We start from the raw sequence: 18807 nt of genomic DNA on the forward strand, positions 1-18807 counted from the left end.
GTTTGGAAAAAGTAAATTGTTGCGGGTTGTGTCGTTCGTTACATTTTATGATTTTACGATTATCTATTATATAAAAATAAGTCGGGTTTTCCTTCCTGACGCTATAACTCCAGAACGCACATACCGATTTCCACAATTTTGCATTCGTTGGAAAGGTCTCGGGCTCCGTTTATAGCATTCAGATTCAACAGAAAAACGGGATCACCAAACGAAATGTTACATAAAACGAAGCCATCTGGTGGCGAAACGGAGTTCGCCGAGTTTGCTAGTACAATTATTAAATATCCTGAGAAACTTTATTAATCATTAAAAATTGTAATGAAATCGGTCAGTTAATCTTAGCTATACTATATGTTTTCACTGTGCGGTATATTCCTATTCTAGATTAAACCTAATAATTATGATTATACATATATCTTTTTACGTTCCGGGAAATAATATCCGGGCTAATATAAAATGGAATGCAACTGCAAATTTCAATTACTATCGTCTAATTTACAGCTAGTATTTGGTACAGTATACACAATTCTTACTTAATAAAATGTACTTACCAGGCGCACAAATAAATACATTCACACAAAGATAAGTGAATATACTAATAGAATTATTCACAAGTCGGAATATGAAAAATATTTATGAAAATAGATTTTAGTAATAGTATATTTAGAGTTGAAAATCTCATACAATCAAATTGCAAGCCATTTCTACTTCTAAGTTCTAATAATACTTGACCTTAAATCAATTAAACAAAATTAAGAGCCGATAATTAAACAATATTTTTATGATATGTTCTTACTTGAAAATAATTAATAAAACTTAAATCGAAAACAGAATTACTAAAAAATGAACGATTCCATTAAAAGAAAATTAACAAATAATAAATCAGAATTAAAATTAAAAATAACAATTCTGTGAATACCTATTATGATCAACATTGAGACGACTATTACGGCGTAATGCCTTTATTTGTCTACAATTGGGTTTAACAATATTGCTTGAACTTCCCCAATGGAGAATGTGACGCACTATATATTTAGACTATTGTAGCCACATTGAATAACAACTGAATACGTAAGAGACCTAATATATTTCCTTGTATAACAGTGTTTATTAAATCGCCAATATCAATCGTCTGCTCTTTTGATGATACTTAAATTACTTTAAATCAAGTTTTATTATTGGGTTTATAATATATATTTATTTTCCTTTGGTCATTATTTTGTGGGAAATATCACTATGGACGTTACAAAAAGTTTGTTAATGTTCGCCCTTTTCAAGATCGCTGAGCTCGTGCCCGGGTCCTTCCCTTTCGGTTTGCGCACGACATTTTTCTATGTCTGCTTGAGATAGTGACGCTACAATAATAGCGCCCAAAGCGTCGCACACCACGTTGATTGTTGTTCGGAATCGATCTCTGTAATTAAGAGATTTTTTGTTAATAGAACCCATAATATTTCATAATAAATAGTAGTGTAAGAAGTTTTAAAATTATTTATCATAGGCTGACTGTTAATATCAAATGCCTAGGAAATAATAAAAAGATGCGGTTAACATATCTAGAACAAAAAAAAATGAAATCTGTTTGATCAATCACAATGTAACAAAAACCTCCATTATTTATATAATCTAATAATTATTTTATAATCCAAGCTAAGAGGAGATTAGTGTAAAACTTTGGGCCTCGCAATCCATAACTCTATTAGTTTAACGTGAATTAAACCGAGAAGCTACAGTGGTTAATTACTTAAAAATTACTTACAATAGCCAATCAACTGCAAAAATAAGAGAGATGTCTTCAGCTGGAAGGCCAACGGTATCCAACACCATCACCATGGTAACGAGGCCAGCCTGCGGGATTCCAGCCGCGCCTATACTAGCCGCTGTTGCCGTTATACTACAAAATATACACAAGTTCACAATTTTCTTAACAAAACTAAAGCCTTTTTAAATTATATTTTTATTTATGGTAGGGGAGCCCACGATGCTAAATGGGGATTTACTCGAGCGTCGTAGAGACCTATTGGGATGCAAAGCTTAGATAAAAAGAAGAAAAAAATGTTATATGATAAATTCCTTTTCATCGGTGGGGGAAGCGGCTATAGATAGTTAAATATGTAAAAAAAAACTGTTGCATGGACATCCTCGAGCGCGTCAGATATTGATAGCATCTATGCCCTACGTATTTTTAATAATGTACGTATGTTAATCTGATCGTTTGCATGATGCGGGTGGTTGTATTTAAGGGTTGAAAATTTAAAAAAAAAAAAAATTATCGAGCGCGTCAGATTTTCTAAGGGAGTGTTAAGTGCACCAAAAAAAAGCTCTCATTCACTAATCTGACGATTTCGATGGGACGCAAACCCACAGCCATTTTCTTAATTTGCAAAAAAAAAATCACAATTTTGAAATACTCAAGCGCGTCAGATTAAGATATATGTGGTTCATCTTTATGTTCTAAACGTACTGTCTCATAATCTGACGATTATCTAGAGGGATTCGCCTGATCTGCCAAAAAAAAAATAGAAAAACGGTTCACCTAAAGGGCCATCCCTGCAACTTCCAGCTAATTCCATTCCTGGGCGCTTAAAATTGATATTTTGAGCTCGCTGAGTTCAAAGAAATAACATTTCTATGCATTTGAGCTCTCCCAGCTCGAAAGTCTGATAGAAGTTTCATAGAACACTATTTTTGGAATTTTCAAACCGCAATAACTTTTGAATGGATCAAGCAATTTTCACGCGGTTGGCGGCATTCGACGCAGTTTTATCATCCTCATAAATAATTTTGCAATTTTAATTGATCGAACCACAAATTTCGGAGTAATCCCGAAAAAACACTTTTTCGGGTTTCTTTCGTGTACGATATCTCTCGAACGAATCAACCGCTTTTGACCAGCTTGGTGGCGATCGACGTGGTTTTTCAAGCTCAAAGGCGGATTAGTTTTTGAAGTTGATCGATAAAGAAACCACTTAAAAAAAAAATATTTCTTATTTTTTTAAGATTTTTCAAAATTTCTCAAAATCTATCGGTCCGAATCGGTTCAAATTCACAGGAAATGTAATTTTGAGGGAAATATTTAGAAAGCCGTTTAGTAGATTCCGATCGGTTTAAGGAAATGTAGGCATCACGCAGCTGCACGCATTTAACTTTATCGACGAATTTTTGTTATTTCGGCTTGCGGAAATCGTCAGATTATATATTTTTCATTATTCTTGAATTATTTCCTTCAAAATAAAAAAAAAATTAGCTACGCTCGAGAATGTCGAGATGACGTTTTTTTTTTACAACTTTGTTGCCCTCCCCTTTTTTTCCGTCACTCTCAAATTGTCAGATTAGTGGAATATACACTTTTTAGGATGTAATTAACTCACCCTACCTTAATCTGACGCGCTCGGGAATTTCTGATGGTCAATTTTTTTTTACTAAACTGATCCTGTCTCCTTCACGTGCGGCTTTATATATGGGCCTCATATTTTGTGGAGGTACTTAACCGGGTACAAGGTATCCCCCTATATATTAATCTGCCGCGCTTTAGTAAATCCCGAAATCCCCTCTTGGGCTCCCCTACCATTATTTATTGAAGTGAAACTTCTTTAGGCGCATGAGGGTAAAATTTTTACGGAACGAAAGGAAGATGTGCAGCGTTTTTGTCAAAGAAAAGGGAGAGAGCGACCGAGACTTCAACACCGATGGTGTTTTTAATACATATCATTATTATTTTATTAAGTAACTAAATTACAATTTTTGAAGTTATACTTCTTTAGGCGCGTTATGAAAAATTCATGAGTGAAATTTTACGATGCGCGCGCACCGTTACACAAAATTATCAGTATGAAGTTAGTGGCGCATGTTGGCACGCACACCGCCTCCGTTCACTGTGTATTTATATTTATAATATGTATTTTCACATTTATAATATGTATTATCCACAAGCTTTGAGTTTCTACATTGAAAACACGTGTTTTCATTTTGTTTTCATTATGTAAATGCGAACTTTATATGTGCGTCTGAATTATAATCAGAAGTGATTTAAATTGAATATTTAAATCAATATTAATGATTATTAGAAAATAATAATAAATATAAATATAATATTATTAAATATTTATTTATTTAATTTTTAAAATGTAAACTGAGCTTTATTGACTATAATGACTCCTTTTCCAATAATTGATTATTTAATTGTAATTAATTATTTGCATACAATCAAAAACTATTTTTAATTATGCCAAAGAAGTATAACTTCTTGCGCGCGTACATAAGTACACGCACCCTTTTATTTTATTTTTTTTGTATTTTTATAAGGGCACAGAACCAAGACTTTTTTGCTAAGACCTAGTTGGCTCTTTTAGAAAAAGTGGACTTAAGTTAGCTATTAATAAGATAACAATGAATTTGTTATATTATTTGGTAATTGTTATTATATTTATGGTGGTATTTCTATATATACATAAAAAAACTAGTTTTAGTTCTGGTTTTTAATTAGCCTTAGTATCATTCATTGATATAGAAAGACTGGTAAAATTAAATTATGGGATTTGGGCAGATTAATTACTCAATAATTAATTTACAAAGAAGTTTCAGTTGTGACATGTGTACTTTGTACGCACGCACTTTATTAGGTGGTTAATATTTATACTATGACACGTACCTGACGGCCACAATCTTGCCGAATGACATATCGATTTTCCTAAGTTGTGCGATAAATATTGCAGCGACGGCCTCATATAGCGCCGTGCCATCCATGTTAATGGTGGCTCCGATAGGGATCACGAAGCGTGTGATGCGCGGGTCCAGACCCATATCATCACAGCAGCCTATCGTTATTGGCATTGTTGCTGAACTGAAAATATTCAAGGATGAATTGGCGATTAAAAAGAGTGGCGGGGAGTTTATTGCCAGTTCTTCTCTTCCGTTCTACGCCCTTGATTTAAGAACTGGCAGTAAATGTAAAATTAGAAGCCTTTAATGTACATATATTTATTTTTTGACGTTCATTGTGTTACCTACATGAATAAATGATTTTGACTTTTGAATTAGGTACTTCGTTAGAATTAGCGAAATAAGAATTGTCGATAAATTCAAACCACCTGTTAACTTAAGATACTGGACTATTATAGTGTAGAGTTACGCCAGTTCCTACTTGAAAATGTATTTTTGGAAACATAATCAGAAAAGATTAAATCTGGTTGATTTTCGTGCCTTCCAAAGTGGGAACATTTCTTTCAAGTTGATGTTCACGAATGAAGATTTATAGTTATTAACATACTTAACATGTTGGCATGACTTTAAATAGAGAGCATGGTGTTGTTGTATGTTAAAGTCTCAAAATATCAAAAGATGTTGAAGGAGGTAATAGACCAGTGTTTCCCAACGTGAGGCCCACACCCCACAGAGGGGCAATTTCATTGTTAAGCGGGGCTATTCGAAAATGTATTAATATTGTATTGGAATTTGAATTTGAATTTTTCGTTGTTTTGAAAATTTACTTACTGTGTTTCGTAACAATAAAGTTTCCATAGCACAAAAAAGGTTGGGAAACACTATAATAGACCAATTACAAACAAGTTAGTCCAACTCCTCAAAAAAATCTTTTAATGAAAGATTAACGTCAACTTAGGTGTTAGTAAATTTAATTTAAAATTATATTAAAAGTCATGTTAAAACTTAAACGTTGTAACCTTTAAATTGTTTCTAGTATAAAAACTACCTTGATGCAGTTCCAAACGCAGTGGCCATAACTTGTCCCATCTTCGCAATATATCTGCAAGGCAGCTTCTTTGTAGCTAGCACAAAGAGAATACTCAAAGTCCCAAAACCGTGAAGGAAGAGACCCAGTAAAACCGTCATAAAGTAGAGACCAAGTCTCCCCACGAGGTCAGAGAATGACTCGATTTCCATGATCTTCGCTGTCACAAGGAAGAATACTCCGAGGGGTGAGAGCCTGTAAACATAATAAATAATAATCAACTAATTTTATTGTGTGCTTGTATTATCTTGTATGTTTTAATTGTATTTTTTAATTTTATTTTTAAATTTTATTTTTTTTTTTCGTGAAACTTATGTTAACTTTAATTGTCACACATTTTAGATGTAAGGTTTTGTAAAATAATTAGTAGATTTAGTACTGTGTGTGATGTCGTAAGCTTAATAACTAAATAAATTCTTGATTAAATTTATATATCTCATCGAAACTATTAAATAAAGTGTTAGATTAGGACTTCTAAAAGTACAGTAATGTAACTTAAGTAAAATCTCTTTTTATAAACATATATGACTGTAGGTAGATAGTAACGGATTGGAACAAAAGGTTGAAAGCTCGCCCTAAAAGTAAACTTGAACAGTTGAAAAAGTGACTGCAAATAGTATGACTACAAAAAGAACAGACATCTATTATTAGCTACAGTTTCAAAATTCTCAATTCGTCCATATTAATATAGAAACAATAAACCTAAAATATAAAAGGAAAAGATTTAAAAAAATAAGTTATTTATTACGAATACCGAACTGAAGGTATATATAAATTATTTACTTTAACAGTAGTAGGTTCTGATTAACGGCGAGCGATTAAAGATTCTTACCAAATAACCCATCCGGTAATTATCATCATGGCCTCTGAGAGGGTGTGGAAGAAATTTTGCAGCGGTCGACTCTTCTCTCCCATTTTACCAAGAGTGATGCCCAGCACTATACTGAACGCCACCAGACCTAAGACATTACTGCCCTTCTGGTAGTAATTCTCTATTTTGTAGGTTTCCAGTTGACCTGGAAATAAATAAAAAATATATAATCAAAGTGGTAAGGTAGGTTTTTTAATAGATTTCGTGTAAAATTGGTATTGTCAACCAATTGCGTCAGTTATTGGTTAAACAATTCTAATAAAGGTTTAAAGATTGTATTTCTAAAAAAGAAAACAAATTATCATTTACATGAGAAAACTTACAATATCGCTTGCCCCGGGGAACATGGTCGTAAAAGCAAAATCTATTTTTTTTCAGGAAAATAAAAGAAGGTACTGCTATTATTACTAGGATACTACTTACATGTACAATATAATCGTATATATCAAATGAAAGCTTATAATTTTGACGATTTAAATTAATTCCTATTTGACGATTTAAACATTGTTTAAAAAAAAAAAAAATTCAAAAATCATTTATTCACGTAGGTAACACAATGTACACTTGTGATTTAAATGCAGGGGCAAGCGATATCTTCCTATCTTATGCGAACTTGTTACGTACGTACTTTTTTCAAAATGATTAGACATACATTCTACATCTAGTACATGCTACGAATCGAATAGTATGTATTTGTCAAATATGAAACGTTTAAAAAACCATACATTTCGCTACATACTACATAGCATTCATTAAAAGTCTCCACATTTCTCAAGAAAAGGAGGCTGAAAAGGATCATTAACTCCTACATTGACCATTTGGAACTTGAGTCGACATGAGTGAGCTTTCAGACGACTTAAATGTAAGATGCACTTTATACAGGTGCTTTGAACTTTAAATTTTCCAATTTTCTATATGACTAAATTACTGTTTGAAGCCCCATAACGGCTCGGCAGTCAAATTACGATACGTAAAGACATGTAAATTATGAAAAAATAATCACGATCAACTTTCATTTAGAATGTTATTATACCAAGTGCTTATTCATTTAATCAGAGCAGTGTTAGCCTAGTGGCTTCAGCGTAGGTTCGATCCCCGGCTGTGCACCAATGGACTTTCTATGTGCGCATTTAACATTTGCTCGAACGGTGAAAGAAAACATCGTGAGAAAACCGACATTTCTTAGACCCAAAGCGTAGCGTGTGTCAGGCACTGGAGGCTGATCACCTACTTGCCTATTAGATTTAAAAATGATCATGAAACAGATTCAGAAATCTGAGGCCAAGACTTAAAGAGGTTGTAGCGCCACTGATTTTTTTTTTATTGATTTGATCGTTACTTAATTAATAGCACTTACCTTTGATAGCTCTCGTGTCATTCACATCGTAGGTGAGCTTCGTGCGATATGAGGCAATGGTAGCTTCAACTATGTTTTCGGGGAAAACGTTTCTGAAAATAAAGCAAATGAAACTCGCATTAACATTAACTCGCCGTGAACGCTGAGATGTTTAAGTTATAATATGTTGCTGTCCGATCGTTTACAAATTGAACTTACATCGGAGTTATACTGATTAATTACAAGCACTTCACGATGACATGCTTGTAATTACTTCAAATCATAAGTCAAAAATCATTTATTCATATAGGTAACACAATGTACACTTATGAACGACAAAAAAGAAATATATACAGGGTGGTCAAAAAGTCGTGGATCAAACGCAAATAGGGGATAGATGAGGTCATCAGCTGCAAAAAAATGTTCTACGGGAGGTCTCTAAGCTCAACCCCTGCAGAGTTATAATTTATTTTGCATTTTTATAAGAAAATTGACTTTTTTGACTAATTCTTATTAAAATTCGAAAAAATCTACTTCCTGTATCTTTTTCATAATAACCACTAGATTGGTACGTAAGACATACTATTTATAGTTGTTTATTGAGTGTATTGAAGATAATATTAAGTTATACGATATAATTTTTTTATCAAATCATCACTTTTTGTTTACTTCGGACCCCACAGTGAAAAAAAATACTCTATCGAAAAGTGTCCCTATATTACAAGTTTTGGCGCATTTAATAGAGATTCTGAAAAGATATTACACATGGCCATGAGTCGCCCTAATATCGAAACATTATGTTCTATGGATGAATGTGAAGTCTCCAATACGCATTGGGCTAGTGTGGGGACTACAGACCATTCCCTCTCGCCTAAGAGAGGAGGCATATGGCCATTAATGGGACATACTCGTATACAACGTGTAATTGAGTACTCTGAAAATCTTAAAGTTTATTAAAATTAAACTGAGTACAAAGTGACGATTTTTACTGATAGGGCCGAATAAGTGCTGATAAACACGTGTCTTTAATATTAAAACATCTAAACAGTTTTTCACGGTATGCTATTATTGTTCGAAATGTTTTCATCAATCTTTATGACAAGAACATTTATCATTGATTATAAACGTGTCGGGCCACTATTACTTTAGTAATAAAGGAATCAGCACCTAGACGTGAGTTCGAAGGGCAAATCTTTTAAACGCACTTGGCCGCACACGATGAATGGCCTGAGGTCCCTTCCGGTTCTATTAAGATAAACTACTCTACACAAACGATACTATGTCTTTATACAAGAACAGCCTCGCGGCATTTGTATTATGTTCGTAAAGGTGGTCTGCTTTAGTATTGCACTGTCGATCTTAGATTAATCTATGTTTCAATGCGGAATCAATTATTTTCAAGTTGTTATTTCTTTAAAACAGTGTTAGCTCTTTTGTACAGTGATTATACTTCGCCTTTTCAAACCCAACGACATGCGTTCGAAGCAACAATGTACTTCCATTTTATAACCATGGCGTGTGTAAGGAATTAAAATCGTTAACAAGTATCGGACACAGACGGTTGAGCACCTACTTGTCGATATGTAGATGCTAAAATGTGAGACCATGAATTATAAATGGTAGCACCACTGGTATCATGTTTATACGTGCGATAAAAGCAACAAAAAATCATATATTTTTTAATTATCTTAGAATATAAATTATATGACGTATATTACTATATATATATAATAATTATATAAAAAATATAATTATTACTTTAACTTCTACCTTATCTTACGTACAACAAATCTATGGCTTCAAATGACATCTGCTACAGCTGTCTTATTAAAATTAAATTAAAATATAGGATTTTATAATACTTTAATAGAACGACCGCGCTATTAATATGAAGCCAAAAATGTCCCTAGAGACTGTGAAGCAAATTGGTGCAGGTCGTCATCCAATAAAGATCCCCTTGAGGCTAATCTTTAACTTGTTGTCACCTGACGACTTACTAACACAATAAACTGACAACATAAATAATGATGCATGCCTCTGGCTTTCCTATTTATAGACTCGCCTCTATCTGTTTTCGCGAAAATACATCTTAAGAATCACAAGGATAAGAATCCTTATATTATATATTAAAAACAATTTAAGATGAAAGTGATTTTTCACAAATCAGTAAAAACGATGGTAAAATTTGATGAATTGGGCGTCGAATTACTTTCGCATCTAATGTATTCCCCAAATTTGCCCAGCGACTTTTTCCTGTTCTCAGATCTCAAGAGAATGCTTGCTGGACAAAAATGTTTTACTGATGAAGAGGCAATCGCCGAAACTGAAGCTTATTTTGAGGTTAAAGACTAATCACATTCACAGAATGAAAGTAGTATCGAAAATTTTTCTGACCGCTTTAATCGTTGTATCGCTCTCGAAGGAAACTAAACTGAATAATTAAATCAAACTCTATAAAAAAAAACTCTATGTTAGCCTACGAACTTTTTAGCCCAACTATTAAATATGAGCATGAATGAGTTTTTATTTATAGTTTTTCGCGAACCATCAAAAATATGTTAGTTTTTTTTAATTTCCTTAATAGATTTTTCAATTCGAAATATTTATTAATTGTGGAAAAAACGTCTTTAATTGACGAAAAGGCCATTCGTCAGAACAGTAAAATAAATATATATTTTTTTAGTATTATAATACATAAACGGTGGGTATAATTGTTTTTGATTTGATTATTAAAATGTATGTACACAATTTAAAAGAGGTACAAATGGTAAATAGATTGAGTATGAAATTTCATCTGGTCAATTGATGTGTTTAAATGAGGATGATACGCGAGTCGATTTACTTCCATACGTGATCTTTGAGTGAACACTAATGTTTTTCACATTGATAAGTACTTTTAGATAATAGAACAGGGGGCAAACGGGCAGTAGGCTCATCTAATGTTAACTCTGGACTCTCTCTAGCCTTTTAAGAATTGGTATGGAAATACTTCAGTGGGCAGCTAGTTCCACATGGTATTAGTTCGCGGCAAAACTGCCTTAAGAAATGCTCAGTTGTGGAGCGTTGAGGTGATACGGATGGAATTTTGTATTCTGCCGCGACGTGCGATGGTGAAACTCAGCTACAGATATCAGTTCGAACACACTCATGGTAAATGCGGTAGAAGATGCACAAATACTCCAACATTTCTACGCAACGCCAAGGGATCAAGCCGATTGGAAAGAGATTGGTCGTCGACGAATAATCGTGAGCCAACATTCGTCAAATCGTGGAGGTGTTAAGGCAGAAAGCAGCGCATTCGTAATGACCCGCATCCCATATCATAGAAAACTATTCTGATAGTTAAAACCTATTAGTTAGTAATAGCCGTACATACCGTATTAAATCAAGAATACTGTCAGCCGTCAGTGTATCCTTGGAAATGACTTTCGTGGTAGCAGGTAAAGAATCAGGGTCTTGGCCAGGTTTGATCGTGGTGACGAGCGCTATTCCCAGCACCACTGCGCAGAATGTCGTTGTCATGTAGTAGATGATCGCCCGCAGACCAACTCTGGAACGTTAAAGAGTAGAATTCCATAAGCTTCTGTAGAGCTGATGAATTATGCTATGAACTTCTTGATGAATCAAGGGTTTAACACAAATCTGCCCCAACCCATATCATTTGTTATTCGATCAATCTTTTGCGCTTTTAAAAGCAAACTACAGTGTCCCAGAATCCCAAATCCGGACTGATATTCAAATGTGAAAAGTATGCGGATGTAAAATCTATGCAAACACAACTTACTTGCCCGACAGGCTAAGATCCAACGACCCGATAGCAGACACAATCGATGAAACTAGCAGAGGCACAATCAGGCATTTCAGCATCCTGAGAAACAGCTCTCCAGGGTATTGGAAGTACATAACCTCTCGTCGTGTCCATTCATACCCAGTAGCTCTCAATCCCCAACCGAGAAGAGTTCCAGCCACAACTCCAATGATTGTCAGTAACGTAAGAAGGTTCTCCCGGAGGAAGGAGACCACGCCCGCTCTTCTTATCTGGAGCGGCATCTTTGACACCGGTTCTGGAAATAAAAGTCATGTTATGCTACTTTCATCAATGTAAAGAAATATTTAATTGACATCTAATAATGATAGTTTGGTCGTATAATGATTTAAAGGCGATGAACAGTGTCACTAATTTGGTCGTCTATTTAATTATCTCTAATAGTGGATTGAATAACTATAATCATATATTTGAACAAGTGTGCAACTCCGATACGAAATTTTCGATTAGTTGACGATTAAGGTAAGGAAGGAAAGAGTACCTAGAAAACTACCTTCCATTAGAGAATGAAAAACATGTTATAATATCTAAATTAAGCTTAAGCATATTTTAATAATCTATCTTCTCGTAGTAATAAAACAGCTTTATTCATATAGGTAAACAAGTACACTTATGAACGTCAGAAAGTAAATTAATTCTAAATTTAAATTAACTACCAGTTTGGAAGACAAGGGCGTATGGAAGAACTGGCAAGAAACTCTCCGCCACTCTTTTTAATCGCTAAGTTTTGGAGTCATACAAATTGTGTGAACTGGAGCAAATCAATCTCAAGGATCAGGATCATTTAAATATTCGTCAAATTGATAAAAAGCTTTATTGATTAATGTATCGCTAGAGACAATGGCAAGCGGCCGGATGGGATGTCTTTGATCCCTTGGAGAATAGGACGGGCTTAGTATGAGATGCTACTTGTGTGGACACATTAGCCTTGTCTCACCTCCCTCGTAAGAGAGCCGCAGAGCAGGGGGAAAATAGTAAATGGCTCAAATATAAGAGTCTAAACTCCAACTTTATTTTTGTTCCCTTTGGAGTAGACTAGACTAGACTGTTGGGCTGTGATGTACAAGTGCACATTAGCCAATTAAAGATTCAAGTAGTCGCCTGGTAGATAGTACCGGTGACCCCAGAGCTGGTGCTTTCTCCGCTCAACCAATAAGTATCACAATACAGCGGGGAAATGCTGCCAGCATTAAAGGTCCAAACTTCAGGGACCAAACTTTTTATATTTATTTTAATTTTCTTTTTAAAATTAAAATAAAATAAAAAAGTCTTTTTATTTCTTGCAAAAGAACAAAGTAAACTTAATACTATTTTTACACATATATTTTTAAGAAAGTAAATTACACAATAATATTTTTTTTTGATAATTTTTATATCTATTTCCTAATTATTTTGCAAGAACCCTTCCGCAGGTGTAACCCTCCTCCAGGGATCTCTAGAAATCTCGATTTTAGGTGAGCTGCATCCAGCTCGAGCCAGCCGTTTGAGCAATGTCGTCAAATTAATTAATTTTCTATTCATCAATTTATTATTATTATTATTATTACTATGTAGGTTTATATTGTAAATACAGTATATTATAAAATACTTTCTGTGTATTTAATAATAAAAATAATAGAAAACCCTGTTATATGATATAACGATGATGCACTTGACAAGTATGTGACCTGTAGTGACTCTAGCACAATTAATAATTATAGCTCGGCAGTTGGAAAATTGCCCACTACCTGACATTAAAACATTATGTTTTGATAATACATTGATGCCAATGTAAGGCGACGACGAAAAAGATTAGTTAGACAAGAAGTTTAACAGGTTGAGATTATTGAAACAGAGATTTACCAAAATACAACAAGTATTTTACATAATATAGCAAGTTTTATACGTATTATTCACGTGGTACCGAGACGGCTCTGGCTGACTTGATGCTTGATAAAAAAAATTTAAACCATTGTTGCTATATAATAAAATTATTAAAGTACATAACATTCATAAGTTTCAGTTTATTACAATTTATAAATAATAATCTTAAATTTAAGTTCAGAATCATAAAATGGGTTCTTAGATAGATTTTCGATCTATGTAGATCTACTGTGTGACCATTACTCCTTGATGAGATCTATGTAGATCCATTGTGTGATCATTACTCCTTGATCGCCTACAGTTTTCTTTTTGGTAGTCTAAAAGTTTTGTAATGAGCACAAAATATACCAATGTATTGCTCTAGTACAAGAGCGAAATAAAGTTCACGGATAAACGCTTACTTTCATGAGATGCACTCGGGGGTGCCAGTACAAATCTTGCCAATTTGGCAAAGTTGCACAAAATTCACTATCCATTAACAACACGTGGGAGTCTCCCCGTGCGGATGCCGACGCGGATATCTTATTTAGTGTAACCGATCGCTCCCCTCGGTCACACGCACACCAATCTAGTGCATAGTCACCTGGCTGGAAGTGTACACTCGATGTTGCCAGCGATTCGCACTCCCGAAATATGGGTCAGTTAATGACCTTGATTTAATTTATTTAATACTACATTGTTAATAGATAAAATTGTTATGTTTATGTTTCCAGATTTGAAATAATCATAAATATAGGCTGCGTTACTGTCATAAAGAGAAATGAAGGTTTATTTTTATAGAACTGTTTTTAATGAGCCATCACCGTTTCATTGTTTTAAAATATTGATACAATAACTACATCTAAATTCATAAATATTACCTAATTACTTTAGCTACCATGTTGCAGCAGTTTTGATTACGGAGAAATATGTTAGATTTAAAGACATTTCTTTTTGTTTAAGAGTTAGCATGAATCAATCTAGATCTGGTACCAAAAGGCTTTCATTTCATAATCTCTACTTGTTCCGTTTCTTAAGACCCATCGACCTACATAAGGGATTAGATGAATACAATAAAACATTAACAATATAATACTTTGAAAATCTTTGTCATACAGCTAAAATTATTTTTGTTTAATCTATGATATTCATCTCTGTAAATCGTAAAAATTATACTTTAAAATTTTTTCATTAATATGTAGTTAATTTTAAACAATCACTGATTTAATTTAATATTGGGCGGTGGATAATCTTTCTTTTGAGTGTAAAACGTAGATTAATATTTATAACTATAGACTATAGAACTTACTCTTTACACAATTCGCTCCTAAACGCGACCTTCTCCTATTAATTCTTCCTTCAAATTTCTCCTCTATAAAAATTACTTGTCTATATCTACGGGATCCATGCTCCTTCTACCTATGTACCAACCTTGTACAAATAAAATAACGTTTCTAAATTAAAACTATTATATAAGTTAAGTTAACTCTCTTGTCTATTAAAATAAACCTAAACCCAAGAGATTTAGGAGATCAAGAGCCTTCTTATTTAAATTACCTATGGTATTGCTTTTTGGTCCTATGATACGGATTTAAATATACAAAAGGCGAGGGTATTGGAATTTAATTTATAGGATTATACCTACACATTAAAATGTAAATATTTTTAACGAAACAATATATTCTAGGACTATGTAATATACAATTTCACTAGGTATACATAATTAAGAAATTAATAAATTATGATTGACTTAAATATTGAAACTTGGCTTTTACAAACGCTCTTAAAATTTTGCTTGTTAATATTTTAAAGTTGGCATTACTTCGTACAGTCATTGTTTATACTCCTATAATTATTTATGAGGACAGTGATCATGATTACAAGCAATAAAGTACAAGCTCCCACCTTTTCAGAATGCCAAATCATAAAATGACTGCTTCACGACTGATTTGAGAGCGACCGCCGATGCGAAAACCGCTGTGTGAGTTCGTGAAGTGAGTTACAGAATCACAGGGCAGATCATTACAGATTAATTTTAAAAAAAGTACATTTGAATAAACTCGAGTAAAGGCAATAATTGCAGGCGGCGTTGCTAAGTCATGAATAAGTTAATAACCTCTTGACAAAGCTCGTACTAGTACTATACATGAACAAATGATGATAAAGCATGGCAAATGTAATTTGTACAACGAGCACTTCCGTCCTAGACGACGCGAAATATCTCTGTAAGTATGTGTTTTATTCAATAATTTCTAATTTGGAATACATTTTAACTAATCAAGTTAAAAGTTATTTGACTGTTATAGAAATTTAAATGTATATTGAAATATCCAAGTAAAAAAATTAATTATTTATTTAATGAAAGAAATAACTTTAAATTTTCGTATATACATTTTTTTAAATCCTAATTGAGGAACCTCAATCATAAAACCTTAAATTTAATTGAATTTGATTCGTAAAAGAAATTGTTAATCAATTCTAAAACTAATAATTATTATACAAACAAATTAAATCTACATGTTTGCGACTATAAAATATAATAAAAATGACCTAGAAACATGCATTTATAAATCATAATCAAAACTTCCAACCTCGTCAAACTATAACCACATATAAAAGTATATATATATGATTAGTAGATAAATATAGATGACTATTTATGTCAAGTAGATTTATCCTGCAAATCATATATCCGCCATGATTCGGAACAAGTCTATCAGACTATTTTTTGAAGTGACACGTGAATAAGGCTTTTCCGACGACCAATCTATTAATGTATTCTTGAGATTAATTTCCTCTGTCAATCTAAATAATCTTGATGAATATAGAAAATTGTAATGATTGTAATTTTTAGATAGCATATTTATAATTAAATGTTTATATTATTCGAAAAAAAAAATATATATATATAGAAATTATAATATATTAAATAAATGTGTTACCTACATTTATATAATTATATGGATTTGGGTACACATACAATTAAGTAAAGGAAAGAGAAATTATACTAATTATAATTATACTAATATAGATTTTACTACATGAACTAACACTAAAAATAAATTGTAAGAAGTGTAAACTTTAAATACTGGAAATAAAAGGCTTTTTTATTTTATTTTATTTTATTATTCGAAACACTAAGTGGCACTCAAAACACTGAAAATGATTAACTTATTGTGTAAAATAATAATGGAAAAAAATCAATGAACAGTTATTATATACCTAGTCATTGTGTTTCGTGATCGTCATCAGAAATAATTTAATCTATTTAACCGATTTAAAAAAAGACGGAGGTTATCAATTCGATGTGTAACTTTTTATAGATATGCTGCAAAATATATGTTACCAGACTGTTGGCCTATTAATATGCCTGTTAAGACGATATTGTTTTCCTTAAACAAACCTGACTGTCTTTAGTTTTTATTTTTAAAGAACCGCGCATTTAGTATGAAATTTAACAGATTAGTTTTTTGGATTATTACTCATAAATACAAAAAAAATAATCCGACGATAGCAAACATATTACCATACTAATGGCTTAACGAGAGCTCTTCCTTGCTCAGAACTTAATTATGTTACAGTACATTTATGTTACATTATGCTTTATTTTGTCTTATCATACAAATATAGGATTTACTTACATGGTGATTTTTATTTATTACCTTCACAATAACCGTCAAACATATTTAATTTAACCAACATCGGATATATGTGCTCTGTCATGTTTGGATAAAACTTCTTGGTAAAAGAATTGTTTAAGGGACAGAAGATTTGAAGATTATTCAGTACCTATGGGTAATTTTTCGTTCAGTTTCAGTTGTTCAGTTTTATACATATACAAAATTATATATATAAATTAATGTGTCGTTGCCTGGAAGAGATCGCTCGAGAGCGGAAAGGCCAGTTGCTCTCCTTTTTATTTAATTATAATATATTTCTGTATACTTGCAACGAAGTTAATAAATAATTTAATAAAATATGTGTATTTAATTTTATTATGTATGATATTATTTACAAAGAAGAGCACTAATTTACTATTTATTAACATTACAAGAACTAAAATCCTTGCAAAACAAGGTAAGTACAAACTACGTACAACAGCACATTACTCCCGCAAAAATCTCTTGATTCACTACAATCGACAGGTGTCGATTGACTTCAGATTTATCATTCTAGCTTCTGATATTAACTAGGTACCACATAGGGAAAATGTACTTACAAAACAGTAGTAAATCTTCTAAATGCACTCGTATTGCGTATATCACGTTAATAACACAAAATGTTCACTGCATTAGTTCGCGCTACTTTTTTTTCACCGCGTGCGCTTCCTCCGGCAGTCGGGAGTTGACTGATGCCAATTTGATCCTGATCCTGGAGGTACAGACTATAGGGAGTGACGATTGATCTGCGATCCCTCCGATATGGAACTCTCAACGCACTCTTAACAATTTTGACGCATGTTGAGAGTTTTTGTTGCAAAACAACCGGAAATCCGGCTAAAGATTGAAACGCGTTGCGTGGAGAATATATAATGTATTTATGATTTAGTCGTCCTATACAAAATTATGAAAGACGTTTTCCAACTATTATTAATATATAGCCAAATACTTTTGAAATATATATTAATAATAGTTGATTCAAATACAATTTGAATCAACCCTGGAAACGGGTATTCGAACCCCAGCTGTGCCACCACCAGCACCACAATAAACGCTGGCTCAGTGGAGTAAGGAAATCGGAATTTAAGATCCTGAAATGTACGGATTTGATAAACGTTTTAAACGTAACTAACCAATAAAGCAGACATAAATGGGCCGGTGTGACACAAAAATATCAGTGAAATAAATATGTCCTGACCTATGTTAGTAACGAGCATTTTCTTATCGCATCTTTTGATGCCTGCTACTTGACACCGCTCTTTCTACTTCCGAATTATCAATTGTACTGCTACTCTAGTAAGAGCACATTTCATGTCCTTTCGTTTCTAGATAAAAACTACTCGTAATGTAATGGCTAACAATTGCAATACAGGCCAGTGTAAATCAAACTTATAAGATATGGACTAACAAACTACAATTAAGAATGCGTAGCATGAGTTTTCGTAGAGATTCGTAGTCATCCATCCGGTCGTAGCATGTCTACACTTTACGTTACAGTATTACCGTAGAACTCGTACAATGATT

General features: G+C 33.0%; 1 protein-coding gene across 1 annotated transcript; it reads right to left on the reverse strand.

Annotated features, from left to right (window-relative positions):
• Window positions 1-270: 270 nt before the first annotated feature.
• Window positions 271-17987, reverse strand: LOC125057238 (excitatory amino acid transporter 3). Its single transcript, XM_047660813.1, has 9 exons — window positions 17844-17987; window positions 11741-12020; window positions 11333-11506; window positions 7978-8069; window positions 6582-6765; window positions 5711-5944; window positions 4652-4843; window positions 1760-1894; window positions 271-1414 (listed from the first exon to the last, which is right to left on the reverse strand). Exons 2-9 carry the CDS (start codon window positions 12004-12006, stop codon window positions 1258-1260), a joined length of 1434 nt encoding a protein of 477 aa, XP_047516769.1. The 5' UTR covers window positions 12007-12020; window positions 17844-17987; the 3' UTR covers window positions 271-1257.
• Between the last annotated feature and the right edge of the window lie 820 nt (window positions 17988-18807).

The sequence above is a fragment of the Pieris napi genome, chromosome 2, assembly GCF_905475465.1.
Source record: "Pieris napi chromosome 2, ilPieNapi1.2, whole genome shotgun sequence".
Taxonomy (NCBI): domain Eukaryota; kingdom Metazoa; phylum Arthropoda; class Insecta; order Lepidoptera; family Pieridae; genus Pieris; species Pieris napi.